Source organism: Podarcis pityusensis, assembly GCF_964106645.2.
Source record: "Podarcis pityusensis genome assembly, chromosome: 2".
NCBI lineage: Eukaryota > Metazoa > Chordata > Lepidosauria > Squamata > Lacertidae > Podarcis > Podarcis pityusensis.
In genome coordinates, this window is record NC_138029.1 from 36,868,242 (window position 1) to 36,883,373 (window position 15,132).

A 15,132-nucleotide genomic window follows, 5' to 3' on the forward strand; every position below is an offset into this window, starting at 1 on the left:
AGGAACAAAACAGCAACAATATAAAACTGGATATGGGGGGACTGGAATGGAGTTGGGGCATCCTGGAGGAAAGCCTGGCTGACTGAATAAAAAGGTGAACAGGCATGCTATAATAGCTGGTGAATCTACCAAGGACCTCTTTCTTCCACTTCTTTCCATAGTCAGGGCCGGCCTGAGACATGTTGCCACTGCAGGCAAAATACGACGATGCTGTCCCCATCCGCACAATGGCGCCCCCCACCCACAGATCCTGGTCCCCTCCCTGCCTCGGCCACGGCCCCTACACTGCTGCCAGCTGCATTACTGCAACTGTACCCTCATCTGCAGCTGTACCTGTGCTGCCACTGCAATACAGGGGCAGTGGGCGCAGCGACACAGTCGTTGGGTTGGTGGCACAGCTGAAGCCCCAGCAGGACTGACAGTGGCACAATGGCAGGTGCAGGGGCAGAGAGGGGGAGGGATCTGCCACCTGAGGCAAATGGCTTCCCCTCAACTGCATGCATGGAAGGCTCCTGTCTGTAGTGCAGGGATGGGGAACTTTTGCTTCTCCCGACGACGTTGGACTTCCGTCAGCCGCAGCCGCAGATTCCTCCACCCCTGCTCTAATGCTGTTGGGAGGGTAGGATGAAGCTGGATAGGATGCAGCTAGATCTAGCTGCCCAGACACAAATGGAAGAGGATAGGGCTGGGGGGCGAGTCCTGATGCTCTGGCATTCAGATGGTAGATGATGAGTGACCATCAACATAACATGTCATTTCAGAACAAAAATGAAAAATAAAACACTTTCAGAGTGATCAATCTGCGCTAAAGCTGCTGCAGTTGCTTCAAACAATAATGAAAGTTTACTGAACAAAGTCGATGGTCAACTATCCATGCTTGCAACTTAATTCTTATTTCTCTAGTTTTTACTTCTTCTGTGAGAGCTTCTTCATTTAATCTCTGTGGGTCCTTCCACATTACCTGTTTATTGAGCGTTCATCCTGATTTATTGAGCATTTATTCTGATTAGACAATGTTCACTATTTAATATGCATTCGTTCTGATTTGTCTGCAGGGAGGTTAGATGATGTTGCCTCGAAGCACGTGTTATCCCTCACTTTCCTTATTGCAAAAAGTCCAAACTTTTAGGGAAGCGGGTTTGTTGCATGAGACCTCCCATTCAAATATTTGTGGCAACCTGAATTTGTGGCAGAGTCTCCCTCAAAAATAACAACAGTCTGGAAGCACCTGCAACCCCTACATAACCTAAGTTTAAATTATCCATAGATGCAGTAAAGAATTCTAAATATGGCAAAGCAAGCTTTCCAAGTGTTCATAGGAATTGGGCTGAAATGAAAATGCCTACCAATATTTATATCTTCCCTGCCTCCAGCAAACTACAGGAAACACTTTTCAAGTTCTGGGCATGAGACTTGTTGCAAAATATGTAAGAGGAGTGGAATGACCTACTTTAAACAAAGCAGCTGGAAATACAATTTTAAAAGGCATTTTGCTAAACTCACTCCTTTGCCCTCACCCACCCCATCATGAGCCTGCCAGATGCCATGGGACTCTGCCTCAAAAGGTCATCTTCTTCCATGAAGTTATTTTTTTATTATTTTAACAAAATAGAGAACTTTAAATGCTTTTCCATCCTATCTTCCTCACAATCTGATCCTATGCAGGTCATTTTCTCAGAAAGTCATCCCAATTACAGTCATACCTCGGGTTACAGATGCTTCAGGTTGTGTTTTTTTTGGGTTACAGACCGCTGAAAGCCGGAAGTACTGGAATGGGTTACTTCCGGGATTCGGCGCGCACGCATGTGCAAAAGCACTAAATCACGCTTTGCGCATGTGCAGAAGCGCCGAATCGCACGGATCACGTTCGCAACCCAAGCGTCCACTGTAGTTTGATAGGACTCATTTCCAAGTTTTAAACCTGTGAATCCTATAGCTTACTAGAGATTCTTGTGTGGCAATGGCACACCTTTAAGGAAGATGGAGAGGGATGCTTGGGGTGGGGGCAGTCTCAGCTTGTTGAAAGCTTCATTTCTGGCTGCACCCTGATAGATAAGAGGATGTGAAACATGAAGCTTTGGTTTCTAACATTCAGCGTGCAAAGTCAGTGGCAGATTTGCCAAGTCATTCATCTCCTGCTATATGCAGTCTACAAAACACTTAAAGTATATCAGCTCCTAAATCTACATGGACCTGGTACTTTTGAAATGAAGTGATACTGAGTCCATATCCATATTCATATCCATAGAGTTCAGGAATCAAATATGATAAAATAATATTGATATTTGATACTGCAGCACTACGTATTTGATCAGCAACACTGAAGTGGGCAGCCTTGCTGCCCAAATCTGATGAAGCACAAGACTGCAGTGCTAAAATGAGGCGGAAATCTCCTGCTGAATCTGTCTGGAAGCAGACTTAAGTTCACATTGCTGAAAAGAAGTAGAAGAAGAAGCGAACCCTGAGTAAGATTGCAAAAGAAAAAGGAAAGAGGAAAGAGAAAGTAGTTGAACTATAATAATGGGCACTCTTCCACAAAGATGGGAACTGCGGAGAGAGGCATCCATTTACGTCAGAGAAACACTCAGAAGGCTGGATGCTGCAGGCAGGGGCGAAAAATGCATTAGCGAAGTACAAAATTTGCTGGCTAACAATTCAATTCCCACATGGTTGCCAGGGGCCTCACCTTCTTGGCCTTCCCAATTCTATTAATACGCCTGAATTATATAATACCTTTCTTCGTGGTTGGGAGGGGACGAGTGTATGAACCGAGACAGCCGCAGCACCAGAGTCCCATATGGCAAAGATTTTGTATGACCTCAAGTTCCCCAAGCCTTGGAATCCTGTCTGCCTCCACTAACTGCTATTGGCATTTTACATGGATATTTTAAGCTATTCCAGTAAATGGTATCGCAGGTTCGTGAAATGAATAAATTCCAACACACCCAGGGATCATGTCGCCTCCTCTTAGGACAGTAATAGTTTTCCTTCTAGCTTCTTTCTTTAATTTGGAAGTCCCTTAATCAATGTTGGATGCAGAGCTGGAGATCGATGATGCACCTTTCTTATTTTCACTCAGTGATGCCTATTCAGGTGTGTCTGCATACATATGTAGTATCAGGGAATTGGACAAGCCAGATGGGAAGGAAGACTGGGCTCCTGAACCTTTTGTGCAAGTGTGGAAATTTCAGGAGGTGCAGCTTTTCTTACCTTCGCAAGACAGACTGCACCTGCTGGGGGGAAATGCTTCCCACTTTTACACATGGTTAAAGGTCCCTGTCCTCCTTTGCATCTGATCACCCTAAAAATCACCTCTGAGCCTTACTAGATGAATAAAATAGCTCTGTAGCCTCAAGTCAGAGCTCTGGTTGGCTACTAGTCTCTAGTATTGCTCTTAGAAACCTCGCCCTCACAGGGCCAGACTGGTGGTGTTTTGCTGGTGTATTCTGCGACATGCCACTGGTGCAATGAAAGTGGTGGTGGACTGAACCACCCACCCACCCTTCTGCTTTCTCGGCCGTTCTGTGATAATCCCCCAGTGTTATTGCATGACTGCTTTCTGGAGGAGCATATAGTGCTGCGACGAAAGCGAGGGCAAAGAACAAATGAAGCTGGAACGTTTGTGGTACAAAGAGTTACAGGATGTTGGCAGGAAGCTAAGGGGCACGCACCAATTGGAAACGAAGCACCACAATATTTTTGCAGGCACAAACACTACTGGGTATAACCACCCCGATGCCATCATGAACGCACAGTAAAAAGGACGCCAGGAGAGGTCCACTGTCTGCATTGGCTCTGTGCTTTGTTTATCTAGAGCTTCCACCTTTTGGCAGGACTTTAAAAGCTATGGAGCAGGCAGAAATTCAGCCGCTGGTACTGTTAAATGCTTTGGCATGCAACTTTACAGTCCATCTGGAAACCTAGTGCCAGCCTCCTCCTGGGCTTTGTTTCGTAGGTGCTACAAGATGAGGACAAGCTACACCGGACACAACTATTATTCAGGACTACACATTACATTTGTATGCATACAGGAAGATATAAAGGTTGGGAAGATACAATACAGTAGGCAATACTTTTGTGTGTGAAAGGATCATAGCTCTACAGCAAAGGACATGCTTTGCAGAAAATCTCTAGTTCCAATTTTGTTTCCCTTAAAGGATCAGATAGTGATCTCAAAAGACCTCAAAAACTGCTGCCAGTCAGAATACACAATATTGGTCTAGATAATTGGTTTCACCCAGTTTAAGGCATTTTCTTATGTTTTCCCCCCTCTTTAAACTGGCCTTCCTCCTGTGCCTTTAACCAGCAAAACCTTTCCTGGTGCAGAGATAAAATGAAAGGAAAGGATTCACCTGCTTAGCGTCTTGTGTGCCAGACTGCTGTTAAAGGCACAGGAGCAGTGCCTATAAAGAAATGTGGCAGCTCCACTTCTTATTTCTTAAAAAAACACACGTCTTGCTGTGTGAGCGCCAGCAAATGGCACTATAAAACAGGGATGATAATCACTCCCCCTGCCTTGCGGACATGGTTTGTGAGGATTAAAGATTGTTTATAAGGGTGATAAGTGTAATCCTCCTGAGCCAATAGGATTGTTGCTGTGACATGGGGCCTCGAGGGACAGCAAGAAAGTGGGACAAGGATGTGTCCCACTTGCTGTAACCACCAGACAAGTTGCAAACAGCACTGTGACAGCTTTCTGTAAACTTCCTCAAATGATCCTCCAACCCTGAAAAGTAATACAGCACTTTTTAAAGTAAGCCAAGCCCAGTGCCCCAGTTACATTTCAGTAAGATTATCAGGCTTGCCAACTGCAAAAGCAACCCCCAGTAAATCTGGCGTGTTCCTATTGCTTGAACTGCAGGAACCACCTGCCAATTAGCGCAGATCGCAGCACTGCTGAAAGCACAGCTACAAGGGCCAGTTGAAAAGTTGGCAACCCTAACTGGACACTGGAATTTGAGCCGCTGGTGCTGGATCATGGCATAAAATACAGAGGGGTTTTTTTCTTTCAAATTTAGCTGGAAAGGCCTCAAGGCACACATGTTTCTGTCTGCCTTGCTTTACGCTGGGTTCCCCAATTAGTCAATTAATCATTTGCAAATCAACTGATGGACTAATCACTTAAACAGGGCTCCATTTGAACCTCTTCAGAGATGCCCTCCAGATCTGGCAAGGAGCTCTAGGCCCGGCTTCCAAAGTTGTTGTAAAGCAAGGGTAGGTGGAGGCAGAAATAGAAAGCAGATCTGTGCTGAATGGCAAAGGTCGTGTGTTGGTGAACTACGCTTCCACGCTAGCGTTCTGCTTTATTTTTAAATGTATTATCGTTTCAGATGTGCAATTTGTTCCATGCTGAGGTCTGCTCTTGTGATTGGGGGTGGGGGGACACCATTTGCAGGAGGTCCGCGTCTAAAACGCCTGCAATTAATATAAATTGCCTAGTATTTTCATGAACGTGAAGGATGCCAGCTGATACAACTGGTGGACACACTGTGCTAATTTGACAATCTTCTTCTTACAAGGTTTCATTGACAAATCCCCGGCTTGTCTTTTGTTCTTCCCCCTGCTTTGCATCTCCTCTGAAAAGAATTAACAGCCTGATAATCAGGAGGAGGAAGCAGCTGCTTGGGGGGCAGGCAGCTAATCCTCTACCCTCCCCCAGAAGGGATGGGAGAGTGAATGCAATGCCCAGGACTTCTTCACCGGAGGCCTTATTTATAGGATGTGACAGCCTTGCCTTAGCCCGTCATCAGACCGCCTTATAACTGGGCTCAGACTCTCCAATTCACATCCTTCAAGAAGCAGGGTTCTTGCCAGGCTGCTTTAGTCCTCCCTCTCTGGCTTTCCCCCCACCTCTGCTAATATAGGAGAGAACTGGAAATGAAAAGTGAAAGCCACCTGGATTTTCATCTTTGCTGGCTCAGAGGGGAGAGGACGAAAGTGTAGAACTTGCCGGATTCCGATTGTCAGCGCCAGAGTTCTTTGTCAGCCCCTTCCATTGTATCGCAAGGGGTGAGTTCGCATCCAATAATAAGCCATCAAATCCCACCCAGGTGTGTATGTCATCCCTGATTTAGTAGGGATGCAGATATTGTTTGCTTTTAATCTAAGGGTACTATGGCTGAGGTGTGCCACTATGGAGCTTTCTGTTCACATTTAAATATGATGGAGAGATATTCCCACAATGCACTGCACAATCTTCTTGTGCAACAAAGCCAGATAGAGGTGGAAGGCAAGCCTCATATTTTCAGAAATGCGCCTATTTCCCCAAGGTTGCTTAGAGGGCCAGAAATAAGGAAGCAGTTCAGGTAAGGCTGTGGGGTAGGTAGGTGTGACTACAGAAGTTGGAATCAACAGACAGAAGAATTCCTAAAGTAAGAAACAATGGGAAGCTGCCATCTCTCTCTCTAGTGCTAATTTACATGTAGGTGTATACACATTTAAAATGTACTTTGTTTACGTTATGATTGGAACTGAATCGACTAACATTTAGAAACTGGATTACAAAAGAGAGTCAGGAAAATCAGCAGGAAAACCAACCAAGTGGCAACGCATTGTGGCATTTGTCTAGTTTTCCCTAGAACTGCAGTCTACTGAAATATAAGGCATCTTACTCTAATGTTCACATTTTCAGTTTGGCTCTGATTTTCACAAGTGAAAATCCACATACAAAACCTTGCACTAACTGGAATGTGCATTCCATTTTAAAATTGCCCTTTTTGCTCTGTCACAGCCTCTAATGGTTAAGAATTTCAAACAAAATAAATTTTAAAAATGGCTTTCTTCCAGTCTTACATTAAGAACATTAAAAAATGATGGTCTCCAGACTAAATGATGCTCTTTGCAGTCTTTTATCGCCAACGTTTCTCCCTCCAGCCATCACGCATCCCCAGACTTACCATCTTCAGTCTCAGGTTCCCTCACCACTAGTTTCTCATTTTCTGATTCCTGATCTTCTTCCTGGAACAGAGGAATTAAACATAAATCTGTTGTAAAGATGCTGGCGGCAAGACCTCCCTACAAAACAAACAGAGCAGCACACTGCAGAATCACAAGGGAATCATAGGCATAATAGCTCAAAGATAGAATTTTAGTTGGATCTCACTGAAAGGCATCTTCCATTAAATAAATCTTAAATTCATTTACACTTTCTTCCCCATTGCTCTTCAGAGGAACAGGCGCCGGAAGATGGAATTTAAAGGCTTATAAATGCATGATAGAAATTCATGCAACTTATACTCACAGCACACGTAAAAATGGTTTGCACAAGATGGTTAAGAGAGAAAAATAAATTTAAAAATGAATGACACCTTTTTTTGGCACAGGGAATTCATTAAGCGCTTTTTTCCCTTAAAATTGCCCTCTTTAAAACTTGAATTGGCTGGCATGTACATTCTATTTTAAAATGTTATTTATCCACTTCCTGTCCTGTGTTAATAAGGCATGCATACATATTCCAGGAGAAGGTGGGAGCCTGATTCTTTTCTGGTGGCAGCTTATGTGTGTGACAAAAGAAAAGACCTCTATTATAAAAGGGGGGGAAAATGCTTGCAGGAAACTTTGGTCTTTGATTTATAGACCCACCCCTTCTAGGTTAAGCATGTTCATTTTGATCCACCTCATTCCATCTTTGGTCATGCCTACACACACACACACACACACACACACAGCACAGAACCTCTGAGCATCTGCAGCGTGCCTGCACATGTTCAGAGGCAGGGGGCTTGGCAAACACCAAGGGGAGGGGGATGCCTGATGGTGCTCCAGCTACAAAAGCTGAGGCTGCTGAGGAGCCAGAGACCATCTTGGCTGTGAGTCCTGGAAGACCTGCTCTCTGCCTTGCAGGATTTTTCCACCGGCCTGGGAGTGTGGGGTCCTGACTGACTCCAACTACAAAAGCTGAGGCTGCTAAACAGACTCTTGGGCTGGGGTGTTGTTGGGAGGGACGGTTCAGTTATCACTGTTGGTTTTTTGTAACTTTATTTTAGATCTTGTTGTGATGTATGTGGAAGTGGTTGAGTTTGGTTGTGTATTTTTCAATGCTTTACTTATTGTTTATAACTACTTTTGTTACGTAGTAATGTAATTTTTTTCACATGGTAAGCTTCCTCGTGTATGCTTTGAACTGTGGAAAGGAGGCATACAAATAAAATTATTATTTATACCCAGCTAGATGGGGGGTATACATAATGTATTATTATTATTATTATTATTATTATTATTATTACCACAGTGAGGACCTCAGTATTAGCAAATTCCCAGAACAAGACCTGCTGTTCTATACATAGGTTGAAAAGTAATTCTCTTCCGTGATGCAGTTCCGTGAAAGGGAGAATCACAAATTCTCAGCATCCTCAGTAAACTACAATCCTTAGGATTCTTCAGGAAATTGTTATTGCACTGATTTTCTGTTTGGGTTTGGATTTCGAGTTCTTGCCACTGGAGAAGCTGGTGGCTCAATCTGCTAGTCCCCCTTCCACAGACACAAATGACCACACGCCCACACTTACTTTTCCATTAACACTTAGGTGCTGGAATGCATAACAGGGCAGCCAGCAGCAGCAGCACATATTCCCTCTCCGTATCTCTGCATCCCTGGAGAGGAGTGGAATAGCCAGTCAGACTCCAGATGGTGTGTGGGCCTGTCGCCCATCTCCTCCCTACCTCATCTAATCTCCCATGCTTGATTCAATGGGACAGGGCCTTTACAGTTGCTACCATTTGCTCTATTTGTAAATGATGGTGTGTGTGTGTGTGTTTGTGTTAGAGGAAGAGCCATGGGAGGCTGCCAGCCTCGATTACGAAGATGGAGTCAAGTTGGAGAAGAGACAAAGGGAGCTATTGCAGACATCTCAGGGTCAAGAGCTTGGAGAGAGGAGAGATAAAACAGGAGCGCTCTCCCGGCAGGAAAGGTCTTGGGAATTCAGAAAGCAGCTTCATAGAAACCAGAAATTTGCTGTTGTTACCCAGAGGTCAGATCTGGATGGAAAGTGTCACCGCTGAGGAATGTGTGCGATTCACCATCCTTTTTGGGTGCATCTCGCATTCTCTGGTCTCTGACTCACCAACCGGCTGGACACACACACACAGAGCCAGCATCTCCTACACACACGTCTATTTTAGTCCATGCTTCCAAAAATGGAAACTGCTTTCGCCTCTTCATTCATTTATTTCTCAGCAGCCCTTATTTGGGGTGGGGAGAAGAAGCGTGACCCAGCAAGCTGGGGTTTTCTTATGCATAGAGGGAATGCCAGAAAGGTGGCTTGGTCTGGTTGTCTTGCATAGATGGGGCAGACCAGACCAGAGAAATTCTGTCTCCTTGAATGGGGGGTTGTTATCTGATCTTCTGGATGCAATAGAGCACTATGCCATGGGTAGGCAAACCAAGGCCTAGGGGCTAGATCCAGCCCAATCGCCTTCTTAATCCAGCCCATGGACAGTCCGGGAAACAGCGTGTTTTTACATGAGTAGAATGTGTCCTTTTATTTAAAATGCATCTCTGGGTTATTTGTGGGGCATAGGAATTGGTTCATTTTCCCCCCTTCAGAATACAGTCTGGGCCCGCCCCACAAGGTTTGAGGAACAGTGGATGAGCCCCCTGCTGAAAAAGTTTGCTGACCCCTGCAATATGTCATCCACTATTCTCCCATCTACACTATACATCTAAAGCACTATTACACCACTTTTAACAGTCGTGACTTCCCTCAAAGAATTATTGGAACTGTAGTTTGAGGGCGCTGACTGCACAGACCTACAATTCCTAGGACCCTTAGCAGACTACAATTCCCAGGATTCCCCATGACTTAAAGTGATACAATGGTGCTTGAAATATATGCTGTGGTCGTGATCAGTGTTTGGGTCCTTGAACCCAGCCTGTAAGATCGTTTAAATCTGCACTACTGCTGTGTTTTCTCTATTACCCATCTCTCTTGGTGGGTGGGTGTGCATGAGGGAGAGGTTTAGACCAATAGACAGAGCTAAGATAGATGGAAGCTAAGTAAGTCTGGGTCTGGTCAGTGCCTGGGCAGGAGTGGAGACCTTCTCAGAAACCAATGTATGCTGCCTTCAATCCAATGATGCAAGAACGGTGGAATATCAATATAGTAAAAGAAGTATTATAGAACTCTGGAAGAGCAAATGAGAACTTTAGATATCTAGACAGACATCTGCCTGCCTGGGCCTATGTGTGGGATTAACACACACAGAAAAGAGTCCAATGGGACTCTTCTGCTAAGTATAAAATACCAGTTTAAAAATAAACATATGCTTCCATTAATGCTTTAGCCTGGATAGCTCAGTTGGTAAGAGCATGGTACTGATAATGCCAAGGTTGCAGGTTTGATCCCCGTATGGGAGAACTGCATATTCCTGCATTGCAGGGGGTTGAACTAGATGATCCTCAGGGTCCCTTCCAACTCTACAATTCTGTGATTCCAGGAAATCTCTCCTTTTTTGTTATGTTCACCATTATGATAAAGTTAAACCATTTTCTGACCCTCTTGCCTTTTCAGGTTTCTGTTCTGACTTCTAATCAGCAGGTGTTCCTTGGCCATTATTTTTAACAGATCAAGATGTACGTTTCAGCTGTCCAAAAGCTGTGTACAGGACTGTTCGTGCTGAACATCTTTTCATGAGGTCATATAATATGGCCGGGGCGGTGGCGGTGGGGGGGGGGTGTTCACAACATATTTCCATCTCATCTCTCTATTCCTTTGCCAATGGTAAGAGCGCCTCTCTCCGAAGCATGTCCCAACAAAACCAAAACTGGGCAGTGCAGATGGCCTTTCTCAGGAGGAATCCAGCAGTTTTCAGGGCCTGGTAGAACTTGCTTTACATGTTTGCCTGACAGAGTAACACAGCAAGGTTGGAGGCACAGGTGAGCAGGAGGTTCACAGGATATCACAGCGAGTTTAATTAATCATGGTGGGAGGGGGCGGGGAATCATTTCCCCAAGTCATAACAAAAGCAAAATGGTCATATTTGCAACGGGGTTAATATAAGAAAGCCCTGGATCCACAGGAATGTTCTAATTTTTGCTCGTTATCATCACTTCTAGAGACGATCATTTGGGCCACATGCACTAAACTGCAGTTGTTGCTTGGTTACTGGAGAATTCAAATGACTTTCCACAAGGTAGTGTTTTCACTGCAAAATAAAATAATAATAATAATAATAATAATAATAATAATAATGAAATTGCATCATTTAGTGCTGGGAGGGGAAATTCCTCTACTCCCAGTGTTTTCATTGCAGTTATGTGTGATGCCGCAATGCAAGAGAATGGCTGTGGCAGTGCCAATAAACTATTGATTCCTTCCTCCTCCAGCAAAAGTCAGCATGAAGTCAGGGAAAGATCATCCCTTACTGCAGAATAGGGCAAAATGAAAGTGTGTGTGGTGTTGGGAGAGCCTGCTGCTGCAATACCACCCCTTCTGCCTTACAGTCATTCATTAAACATGTGGAGCACAGCAAGAACATCTGAATAGGGCGCTCCTTTGAATTATAGAGCACCATGGAATCCTCACTTCTGCTTTCTGCTGTGTTGGAACAGCGGGGCCGGAGGTTTAAGACATTTCCTAATGGCACATCTGTCTGGGAGACCTTCTTGCACTTCAGCACACAACCAGAAATATGGAAAGCAGTCTCAAAAACAGGAAGCACAGTTTGGTGCTGAACTATCTCATGTGAACGTTGCACCTTCCTCTGTGATGCCTGGATTGTATCGGATTGGGCGAGAAGTCCGTTTGGGTTCCTTCCAAGTCCAGTGATGTACTTCTAAGCTAAACAATCTATAGCTTAGGGCCCCACTGCCTGGGATGCCCAAAAAAAATTTAAAGGGGAAAAAACTTGATGTACTTTGATAAAATACATATTTTGTTATGTGCAAATGGCTTTAGATACCTATTAGGTCCATAAATTACCATATATTCAACACAAACAACAACAACAATTTGTTGTTGACGAAGGACAGCTGGACATATAAAGGGCCTCATTACCTTCAGTAGCTTAGGACCTCATCAAACCTAAATCCGGCTCTGCTTCCAACTGTACAATTCTATGATTCTTTGTGTAGACTGTGGCAGTCATGCCCACGGCTTGCTGCGCTGCAATCAAGGCGTGTGCTGTTCAGCGCTAGCTTTGAGGCCTGCACAGGAAGAACACCACTTTTATGATAACGCCAAGGTTGCAGGTTCGATCCCCGTATGGTGCAGCTGCCTGGCTGAGGGTTGGACCAGATGATCCTCAGGGTCCCTTCCAGCTCCACCGTGCTGTGCCACACAGAGTGTCCCTAAGAGTTATCAAGTCAAGCCACTCTTCTGTAAGATGGAACAGCTGTTTCAATGATGGGCAAAACAAGAGGACAGAAAGGCCCATCGGCAGAAAAGCCTCGACCCAGTTGGCAAGCAGCAGGCAAAGGAGCATCAGCGCAGATTTTTTGGGGTCATGACGGCCACGGTACCCTGGGAGGCTTATGTTCTCCCAGTGTTCACTGACTGTGGCTTGGAGAGCGACATCAGCAGGGGTGGCAAGGAGGTTTCCCTTTAGGAAAGAGGGCAGTGGAAAGCTTCTTGCTTGAGGGCAAACAGAGGCACAGATCTGCGAGCATCTGGGGGAACTGCTGCATACACAGGCAGTTTGGGCAGCTGCTGTAATTGTGAAAGATCCATTCATTGGAGGATTATATTATTTTTGTTTCATGAGTATTGCAACCTTGTTTACCCCCTCCTTTCCTCTGTGCATTCACTCTGTGAATGCGATGGGGACATTAATGTCAGAAGGAATTGTGAATTTTGGGGTGAGAGAAGCCAGGCTCTGACTCTTCTGGTCACTTTCAAAGATGGGCAGTTATGGGAACATGACAGAGAGGGGCATGGTGGGCTAACCCCCCCCCCACAGTTTCCGTGCTAAATCCATCTATTACTGGACTCTATAGATCAGACTGCCACCTGTTTTTAAGCACAGCTCTGGCAAGAGGAAAAGGGAAAGAGGCTCATGATATCACCTTGTTTATTTCCTACAAGTTCATTTCCCTTGTCCCCCAAACACAGGCTGACATCTAACAGGTAAAGTTGCCAGATGATCCTTGCAAAAGAAAAACAAAGAGAAAAAGCACGTAAGGTCTGCCAGATGCTTGATTTTTGTTTTTATTAAAAGTGAAAGAGCAATCCCAAGCCCATAGAGGCTGGAGGAGGAATCTGTGTGATCTGTACTCTGAGGGAGAAGAAGGGTGTGAAGGGAATGTAAACACCGAGCTCTGAAGAGGAAAACCACAGCTTGGAAAATAACTCTTGGCTTACAGTGCTGAAGCCAGTAACACGTTGCCATTTATGGCTCTGCTTTCTGACCCAAGCCTGATGCAAGACGCTGCAAGAGGAAAAGGGAAGGAACAAAGTCTGGAAGAAAGGCACACTCCACAAACATGGCCAGAGAGACAATGACATCATGCCCTGTTCCTTTTCACCCTTATTCCACATCTAGAACTCTGCCTCCTTGTATTGAAGGAAACAGCTGCAAAGGCAAACACCTCTCCAGACCGTTGGAATAACCACAGCTGAAGTCTCTTTTTGTCCAGCATGGAAAAAAGTGGATAGCCAATATGTAGAGTCAATGGGGGAGAGCACGTTCAGCTGAGACGTCTTGGATATCCTGTATGTGCACGCGTGTGTACATTATGTCCATGTGCATCAATGCGCCTACTGAAGGAGGAATGCCGTGGCAAACAGGGGAAGAGATACACTCTGCCGATTTGCTTTGGCGGACAAAATTATGAATGGTTATTAACCCAAATGGCCAAGTTCTGCTTCCATTGTAGGCTTCTCCTAATGCCATGACTGGGGAGCACAAGCGTGAAAAGAGTTTTTGTTCTTTCCAGAGGCATTTGGTTGGCCACTGTGAGAACAGGATGCTGGACTAGATGGGCCTTTGGTCTGATCCTGCATTCAGGTGTTCAGCTTCTTGTGGTTCCAGCTTCTGAGGGCTCCCTACACTACCAGGTCCTAAACTGTGCAGGGAACCTATGTAAGACAGGGGTGCCAACTTGAATAAAATATTGGGAGGACCCAGGTAAGCCCTGCCCCACATATTATATCACAAGACGTGGTGCACACACATCATTTGAATGGCAATGCCCATCAACTTTGTGGGGGCCTGGCCCCCTCAAATATTTTATTGAGGAGCCGAAGGGAGCTCAGCCCTTAGTAGTTGACGCCTATGGCTTTAGAGGTTCACCTTCCAGCATGCTGAGAGTGGCGACAAGGATATGGCAGAGGAGGCAAGGACGGCAACTGGGGTCCCCCTCTCCCCACGTCATATGATGAACAGCTTTCTGTTTCCCAGTTGCCCGTGAACACAGGCAACCAGATAACTGTGTACAGGGCACCAGTGCCTTTAATTGTGGTTTCAAAGAAGTGACTTGAGCCGCTTCCATGGTTTTAACATCCTGTACTGTTCAGTTGTTACGCTGTTTAAACTGGGTGGTTATTTTAAATGGTTGGTTTGCATTGCTAGCTGCTGTGGCAACCCTTTTAGGCTTGAAGAGCAGGGTAGAAATTGCCTGTAACGAACCAGCAAATGTATGTAAAATATCAGCTGGTGTGAGGTCAATGCTTGGTTGCTTAGCTCCTGGCTATCTCAGTCTTGCCTGCAACCTGCTTGGTTGCTCTGGTTCTTAGCTTCTCATACTTAAACCTTTAACTGCATGACAAGCTCTGGCCTGGGATTTCTTCCTGGAGCTTGAAGCCCTTCTATGAACATCTGTTCTTGAGTCCTGATAGAGCAAGAAAGGTTGAGGCATACCTTGCCTCCTCTTCCTCCTCGTCCCCACTGGCATTTGAGCCCAAATGCCTCATGCCACTGATCAGCAGCAGGGCAAGAAGGAAGTCTTTCATTATCTTCTAAACTTATTGGCAGAAGTTGGCCCGATAGGCAAGGCAAGATGTTCTACTTGCTATCTCTCATGCTGTGATTTTGACTCTCTAATTTAAAAGGAAAGGTGGCGTATTCTCTGTCAATAACTCATATCCTGAAATGGGTCTCAAGGGCTTTCATACAGACATGATACATTGACCAGTTCACTGATGATCACCAACTCTTGCTCCACACACACTGCCTTCACAGTGACTTAGACTTCACACA

The 15,132-nt window shown here is 45.1% G+C and overlaps 1 protein-coding gene across 6 annotated transcripts in view; it reads right to left on the reverse strand.

Moving 5' to 3' along the window:
* Window positions 1-15,132, reverse strand: part of JMJD6 (jumonji domain containing 6, arginine demethylase and lysine hydroxylase) — an 81,698-nt gene that overhangs the window by 25,425 nt on the left and 41,141 nt on the right. For 3 of the 6 annotated variants that reach the window (XM_080993861.1, XM_080993863.1, XM_080993862.1), the window contains exons 7-8: window positions 8,508-8,592; window positions 6,897-6,957 (exon numbers count right to left, since the gene is read on the reverse strand). In XM_080993861.1, coding sequence (XP_080849987.1) covers window positions 6,897-6,957; window positions 8,508-8,592 — 146 coding nt within the window. The remainder of the gene's footprint in view (window positions 1-6,896; window positions 6,958-8,507; window positions 8,593-15,132) is intronic. The other 3 variants (XR_013982440.1, XR_013982441.1, XR_013982442.1) reach the window with 1 other exon arrangement.